The sequence below is a fragment of the Octodon degus genome, unplaced genomic scaffold, assembly GCF_000260255.1.
Source record: "Octodon degus isolate 3935 unplaced genomic scaffold, OctDeg1.0 scaffold00214, whole genome shotgun sequence".
Lineage (NCBI taxonomy): Eukaryota > Metazoa > Chordata > Mammalia > Rodentia > Octodontidae > Octodon > Octodon degus.
The window spans coordinates 3,081,899-3,090,681 of record NW_004524790.1 but is presented as its reverse complement, the minus strand read 5'-3'; the positions used below and the strand labels follow the sequence as shown (position 1 = coordinate 3,090,681).

The 8,783-nt window shown below is 35.7% G+C and overlaps 1 protein-coding gene across 1 annotated transcript in view; it reads right to left on the bottom strand.

The window, feature by feature from the left end:
- Positions 1 to 8,519, bottom strand: part of LOC101583481 (vomeronasal type-2 receptor 116-like) — a 19,050-nt gene extending 10,531 nt beyond the window's left edge. The window contains 6 exon segments of the mRNA XM_023705135.1: positions 1,403 to 1,526; positions 1,823 to 2,050; positions 2,759 to 3,556; positions 3,871 to 4,036; positions 4,084 to 4,200; positions 8,440 to 8,519. Of these exon segments, the coding sequence (XP_023560903.1) occupies positions 1,403 to 1,526; positions 1,823 to 2,050; positions 2,759 to 3,556; positions 3,871 to 4,036; positions 4,084 to 4,200; positions 8,440 to 8,519 (1,513 nt within the window).
- Positions 8,520 to 8,783: the final 264 nt, after the last annotated feature.

The window sequence follows — 8,783 nt, the reverse complement described above, 5'->3', positions numbered from 1 at the left end:
GGGTGGGGGAGGCACTTCGGAGTGGTGGGGGTGGCCCGAGGGGCTGGGAGAGGGTCCGGCCCATGCTGCGCCTGGGCTGGGACTGGTCCCGCCGGCGCAGTGTAGCAGGAAACTCTCCGCACACTCACCGGACCTGGGCTAGGACTGGCAACCCTAGTCTTAATCTCATTGGTTTCTTAATATTTCCCTTCATGACATTTGAATAATATTCTATGAATGATGCATATTCCACCTGGGCAACTTCTATTAATTCTAAAAGTATTTGTATCACCTCTTTTCTTTCTGATATAATACCAATGATATCAATTGTGGAAAAATGCCTAGAACACATTTTGAAAGGTCTCTATTGTGACTTATTTAATCCCTTATTCTGTGTGCACATCATCATTACAGCTCTGTTGTACAGACTCTAATTTATGCTATAGTCTCTCTCCCAAATCATGTCTGCATTCCACGAGAATGGGAGTTACATTCTAGGAATCTCATTGTGCTGTGATGTAAACATGTAGCACATCAAATATATTCTCCTATATTGACTTAAACTGAGCCTGTCTGAGCACCTGCTTTGTGTGAAGCATAGTCCCTGCAAAACAAAGTGTTCTGAAACTAGTCTTGACTGTAATCTTTTGGTTCCAACTGTCTTAAACAGTTGGTTATAATACTACTCCATTTTAAACTTCAAAATGGAAATGGAACCTATAAGCATTTGGATAGGGAAAAGGCTTTGTCTTAATAAAATAATGCTTTCATGGGACCAACAATATACATGAAGTTAGTCAGAAGTGACAACGCATATATGTTATGAATGCTTACTACTGGGCTGAGATAGGAATACCTCATTTTAAGGCAGTTGGGGTAAATTGATGATATTGTGTCTCAAAATTACAAATGAAAATCTCTGTGCATACAGATGATTAACAGAGCACATTTTGATTATTGTCTTAGAGAAGCAAATGAAACAAATGGTAAGAACAAAATAAAGAAGTGGTTAGGATAGATATAGTTACATTCTCTTAATGAATAGAGTGATTCGTTCTAATGGTGTTTATAGTAGGATACCATGCCCACATCTTATACAGCAATTAACCACTGGGAGGAATGTATGCAATGTGTTAATTATTTAAACTGTCCTATCAAATTGATTTGAAACTGTCTCATTGCTATTTGTTTCTCAACAAAATTATGGGGAAAAAAGAACAAAGTAAAGGAAATGGAACATGAGTGCATTTCAAATGGGAAAATGTGTTTTCCTAATAGGCAATAACACTCCATATAGCCAACAATTTCATAAGTAAATGAAGAATTTTACCATCAGTGCCCTATGCAAGATTTTTTCCAAATCCGATGTAGGTGGAAAGAATAAGACACAAAGTGGGAATGTGTCCACAGGCTGTGGTCCTACCTGTGTCATTTGTGATCTCATTGTCTGCACAAGGGGTACAATCAAAGCAGCAGGCCACCTTTCCCTCCCGTTGGCTTTTTCTAAATCCAGGATTGCAACTCTCACTGCATACTGACTGGAGAGTCTGCGAAAAAATATATGGTGGTGACTTTTTAGACTTTTACTTACTTATTCAAAGCTAAAAGAGTAAACTTTGTATACATATATAATCAAAATCGTAAAACCGCCTGCCAAATTTATTTCACACTATAAAGCATGATTTACAAAAAGAGTTAAGCAAAAACATATTTTTTTCAAATTCAAAACTTAGTCATTCAATTTGCTCATGTGACCATTGCATGAGCAAAATTGGTGACAAAATAGGAGCTGTCTTTAGTCTACTTATGGTTAGTAATTTTTCCATGATTAGATATAGCATACCTTTTTTGCTTTTGTGGTCCATTCTATCATACTCTCAGATAGAGTTATTTTTTGACCATGTGGAACATGTGAAGAAAATTTGCCCAGTTTACTCTTAATTCTAAAGCCTTTTACAAAATTCCAAAAAGTGAGAATGTCATACTCTGAATTCAATTTCTTTCTGTCATCCAAGTTCACCTTGTCTCCTGCAGGACTTTTAAGTTGGACGTTCCTCAGAAAAGGATGCAGCTGAAAGAGACACATCATCCTATGAGAACAGCCCTCCAGGATTAAAACAGAAAAATAGGGGTTTGTAAAAGTTCTTTAGTGTCTGTAATGCCAGCTACATAAATCAACTTTTATACTGACATCTATTGAATTAGAGCACATGGATATCTCAGGACTACATTGTCACGATGTTCAAGAAATATCAGCTACTTTCAAAAACAAAAATTCCATGCAAGTCCATTTGAAGGAGATGTGTATTTAGTTTAGGGAAAAACAACAACTGTGAAATCAAGCTTCCAAACTCCAAACCTTTCATTGACCACCTTCATAGACTGAAAATTGGAGGAATTCATCATTATCACAAGAATTTCGAAACAAATGAAATTTATTTCTGTGCACTGTCATTTTAAACATCTTTTAGTTTTGTAAGCTATAATGTGTCTACCAATTGTCCTTTAATAAAATCATAAAATATCTTTCAGTTGGCATCAAATCTACCTCCTGTCGTCAGGAGCCATAATCTGGCCACCTGTTTCATAATGCTTTGGAGTGGATGGTTCATTGAGCCTCAATCCAATTCACCTGAATAGTAGCACACTTAACACCCAGCGTGAAACACAGTGACTGGGACTTGTTGAAATGGCTCTAATATTCTTGATGAATCAGATGGAATAAATTGAAAGAGGCACCTTAATGATACTGCACATGATCACAGGAAAGACATATTACCTGCCAATGGGGAAACGTCATCATTTCTCTGTTTCTCATTGGCAACCTTTGTACTTCTTCAGAAAGCATCACATGGAGAGCATGGGCCACAGCATACACAGCATTGTATATATTGTAGCTCCTATCACTCAAAGGTATGTGAATAGGATATGGAGGTATCCATGTGACAGGGGGATTAGCTGTACAATTCTTCAATGTGCAGTCAGACTCATGGAATGAGCAATGGAAATGCATGGACCAGTAAAAAACAAGGTAAGTGTCTTCTGGGTATTTGAAAGGGGTAGCTGCCTTGACAAAAGTTTTGAATCCTAAAATCTCTTCATGGTGCTGTGAAAACACAAGAATCCCACGGGGTGAATTGAGTTTGAAATCTTCCTCAGACAGTTCACCGTGGAATTGTGAGTTTGAGACCCAGACTTTCTGGGTCATGTAAAAACTCACTATGTGATAGGTCAAATCATCTGGACTCTCAGTATCATAGTAAATGACAACCACATTGGCAGATGATGTGTCTCTCTGTAGGATTTTACCCACACTTGTTAATGAGAGATATGTGAGAACCATTGTTGACACAAAGGCTATGCAGACTCTGTTCTTGTTCATCTCAGCTCTCATATCTGAGAGAAATTGAACACCCTTATGGACTTCTGTGATGAGCAGGCCAACCCAGGTCCAGCGGAAATGGACCATCAAGGTCACCATGCCAAGGGCCAAATATGTATCCTTTGGGGCCACCTGATGGATAGAAGGATGCTGGCCACTGTCAGTCAGTGTAGGATCAAATGAGCCAAAGGTAACCTTAAAGGAAAGAAAAACTATGTAATACACTAAAATGTTGATATAATAGTAATCCTAAGTGACATCTTCAGGTAGAAAGAGACATATATTCTTCCCACTGTTTTAAACATCTACCTCAGGAGACCTTTTTACAAGGTGATTTAATGTACTCAGACATCCTTGAAATATATTGCTTTCCTTCCTTTTTGATACAAAAAGAGAAAAGGAAAACAAATTGTGAAGTCTCTGTGTAAGGACTCTATTGAATTATATAGTTTGAAATATGCTAATCCCAGCCTCATTTTAATCCTTCGTATTCTTAGTAGTTGAAATACCATGGATGTGCTTCCTTCAGTTCCCGTCTTCCGACATTCACCTGTGGAAATTTGTAGAGTTCCAGTAGTGGTCCAATGTGAGCTGAGGTTTCCCTTGACATGCCTATGACCAATGCTGAAGCCTTGCTTTCTGTCCTGCATAAATAATTTGGGATCTCTTGTTGTCCTGTGAGCAAAATAATGAAATTTTCCAGTATCTTCCAATGATTGTACCTGAAATTATGGAACTCATAGCCCAGAGTAATGTTGGGTAAAAGATGAGGATTCCTGTTGATCTCTTCAATGGCAAAAACGAAGGCCAGGTAGTTTTGGTAGTTGCTGGGCATGAGCCTGCATAGAGACCACAGAGTTCTTTAGGGAAAAGACTCAATCAATGATCATTTTCCAATTTAGTCCAGCAACATTTATGCTTGTGTTGTTTCCTCACACTCATCCAAGTGAAATTTATACATAAATATAATGGTATTAGCAGAGTGATTCTTAGCACTGCAATTATATGAATGATAGAATCACATTGCTCGTGAAAGATTGTATGCACCTCAAATGATTCCTTGAAAAGTGGCTTCATCATACTGTTCTGTGTTCATGCAATTAAGAAGACCTTGACATGTATCTTCACAATAAAATTTATGTATAAAGTTTCACTATATGGATCTGCAGAAAATGTGATTTTTGAAATATCTCTACCATTTGCCAGGATAAAAATAATACATTCAGCACAACATATAATATATAATTTAATATATATTATTCAGTACTATATAGTATATATAATATATATATATATATACTACATAATATATATATATATATATATATATATATAATTCAGTACTAACAAGCACATATTTCTGTTCAAAGGTTTTATTAGAGGAAAAAGATATTTTGGTAATATTGTAATTTAATTATATCCCAAACAAAATTGCTATCCACACTCATGCATGTGAAAAAACAGTGGCATGATGGATCCATTAATCCACTTGATTTAAACAGTAGGTAACATAAATATATACTGGGATACTACACTGCATCTATGAATATACATAATTGTGTGTGATAATTAATGATAAACCTGAAATTATTTCAGGTCAAAACTTTGATTCTTTTTAAAGAACAAAGCAGTGAGTCACAATACAGATGGGCTAGGGTCAGGAATATACCTTCACTCTCCTTCCAGGAATTCATGGGACAGTTGCTCCAATGTTCCCCTCCTAAAGGACTTTTGTAAAGAAAACTGAATGTACTTTTGACAAGTGATATATACTTCAATTTTTTGGCATGAAGCTTCTTAAACAAGCTGTGTATGAGGAGAATTTTCACTGAAAAACTTGTCAGACAATTTTTTCTTTTGTCAGCATCAGAATAACTTCCTACTGCTTAGGAGTTTCTAAGCCACAGGATAAATATCAACCAATTAGGACAGGTAAAATAATTGATGAGACAAGCAAGCATGAATGTCCCTTTAGAAATAAGATAATGGGCTTAAAAATAAAAGCAAGTCATGCTTCAGATCCCAGATAATATGAGATCTAAATCTCATATTTAAATGAGAATAAGAAAGAATTTCTACTATACATTTTATATCTTTAGGTTCTTGAAGAAAGCATGTATTAAATAACAACAGTGTTAAAAAAATTTACAATATGGTATTTAAAAACCCTTAAAGTCTAGTGAAGAGATAAAAGCACCAGAAACATGTCTTAGGCTGCACCACCCCTGTCCACCACACGACCTACCCTGAGCTGCAACCCCTTCTCCCACAGTCCCAAAAGTAACCTTGTCCCACGATAGCTATGGAGACTTGATGAGCTATACCCCAAGCATTCCCCACTGAGGGAGATCACCTGTGCGGTGACAGCCTCGCCATGATTGCCATCAACGTAGCTCAGCTGTGCTGCTTCTGCCTACCCCACTCATAGCAGAAGGGTTGAAGAGTGCTGCAATGCAAATCCAAACATCGAGAGAGCCTTGCAGATTTTTGAGATGTACTCCAAATTATCAGTTCCTTCCTGAGCTGTGCTAAGCATACGCCCTCCTTGGTGTGGTTTTCATGGACTTGGAAACCACACTAAGCCCCATAGCGCAGAAGCTTTGTTGAGCCTACCCTATGCTTGTACAGTCAGGGGAGCGTCACTCATCCACATCAGGACTCCTTACCATCACTATGGAGTTAGGCTCTATATGGGAGGCTTCAAAAATGTCAAAGTGAAGAAACAAAATGCAATTTCTGACATTATGCAACACAAAACAAGACAGAAGGTAGTCACAGAAGAACTTGGAAGTCACATACCTGAAATTGCTGAAATGATAGCAACTGAAATAAAGAAACAACTCCTCAGACTATGGAGGAAATCAGATCAGAAATAATTTCTCAGGTAAAAGAAAAGAATGAGAGTAATCATAAAAAATTAGTTATTGCACTTAAAGAATACATAGATCAAAATAGAATGGGATAGAAAAATGCTGGAAGTATTGATAGAACAACACATGAAAGAATGACAGTGTATTGAAGAAATTCAAACAGATATCCAGCACATTAAGAACTCTGGATGCTGGCAAAACTGCTGGAATGAAACTGAAGAAATAATTTCAAGCTTTCAAGATAGGCTTGTAGATAGTGAACATGAAAGAAAATATTTCTTAAAAATAACAAGGAAGCAGGAAATAACTGCAACATCTTTAAGGTCATATAAGGAAAAATGATATAAGACTAATAGGTACCAATGAAACAGCTGTAGTCAACAGAAATGATATTAAAAAGATTGTTTGCAGAAATAGTACCAGAAAATTTCTCAAGGGAGATATAGTTAGATGCAAAATTAAATTTCTGAGATCATCCAACACAAAACAAGACAGGAGGTAGTGATAGAAGAACTTGGAAGTCACATACTTGAAATTACTGAAATAAAGAAGCAAATCCTCAGACTATGGAGGAAATGTAAATAAAGGATACGCCTATGTAGCATCATAATGCCATTTGTTGAATTTCACATAAGCCAGTTGTCCAATGTAAATGTTGAGGAAAAATGACTTCCCTAAGAAGTTGATTAAAAATGCCCATTATATTATTTTAATATAAATGGATAAATATGCAGAAGTTAATTTTATGATTATTTCACACTGTAAAGAGATTATAAATTACAATTATAAAAGAAGCAGTCAAAAGTGATAAGGAATTTCATTCTAAAAAGCCACATGACTATCACAGTATTTTTTTGTAATACATAGTGATGTCTTCCAACCTGTTACTCATTTTACCAGATATATGCATGTAAACTTGGAAGAAGAAACAACCAAAAAGGAAATAAATATATGAGAAATTAAGAGAAAATAAGATTATTTTACTGAATTCATGCACCTACAATTTGTAAATGACAATGGAATACCCGCCTCTGACAAAACTAAACAAAAAATTGAGATATAAATGAAGGACCATTTTGTAGTGAAAAAACAGAAAAAAAAAACCCAGCTACTTTCTCTTAATTCAGTGAAAAGAAATATTTCTACTAATAGTTTTTGGTCAGGATATAATCTCTGCATCTTGCACTATCAAAAACTACTATGAAGACAGCAATATGCAATGTATTTATTATAACTGTCCTACTGTTTTGAAACTGTCTCATTACTACTGGTTTCTCAATAAAAAGGAAAAAAGAAAAAAGGAAAAGAAAATAATAAATTAAGAGAAAACAGTGCAATCAATTGAAGATTGAAGACAAAATGAACTAAAGCATTAACTGTTTCTTTCAACAGACCACGAGTAATGCACAGTACAGTTATCCTAACCGTACTGCTTACATACGTACACAAATCTCTTTCCTTTACACCTTCTCCAGTCCTTCTGCTCAATTCAGTAACTCTTTCCTTTTACATTTGTTCAAATCCTCTTTAGTACTTTTTCTCAGAGTGCAATAATTTTCAGTGTATATATATTTTCTGATTTTGTGACATCTAGTCTTAAGTATTTCAGTTTTTTGAATGTCATTGTGAAAGGCATAGTATCCCTAATTTCTAACTCAGTGTGTTCTTTCTTTGGGTACAAAACACTGCTGATTTTGGAGTGATGAGTTTGCATCATGCCAAGATGTTGAATGTGGTGATTAAATCTGTAAGATTCTTCATAAAATTTTTAGGGTCTTCTATGTAAATTACCATATTATATGTAAATGATGAAAACTTCACTTCTTTCAAATCAATATCCTTTTTTATCTCTCTTGCCTTCTTTCTGTGACTAATGTTAACAGAACTATATTGAATAGGAGTGGACACAGGGGAAATACTCATTCCTGATTTTAAAGTGAAGGCCTCCAGTTTTTGTCCATTTGTTATGATGTTGGCTGTTGGGTTCTCATAGATGGCTTTTATCAGGTTGAAATACGGATAAGCTATTGCAATCCTCTGTATGGTTTTTATCATGAATGAGCTTTGGACTTCATAAAAAGCTTTTTCTGCACCTATTGAGATGATAATGTTTTTGTTTTGCTGTAGGTCCTATTGCTATGTTGTTCCACATTTACGGATTTGTGTATGCTGAACCAACCCTGTATTCCAGGAATGAATCCCACTTACTCATGATGTATAATCTTCTTCATGATTTGCCGCATTGTGTTTAATACTATTGTATTCAGGATTTTTGCATCAATGCGCATTGCAGATTTGGGCCTGCTATTCTCGTTTTTAATTGGATCTCATTCTGATTTTGGAATCAGACTAATACGTGCCTTCAGAAATGAGTTGGGGAGAATTGTTTTCCTTCAAATTTCATTGAAAAGTTTGAGAAAAGTTGCCATTAAATCTTCTATACACTTCTTGTAGAATTCCAGTAGCAATTCATGAGGAACTGGGTTTTCTTTGTTGGTGGTTGTTCATTTCATTTTCAATTTCATTTCATCTTATTGGATTGTTCAGAGTTT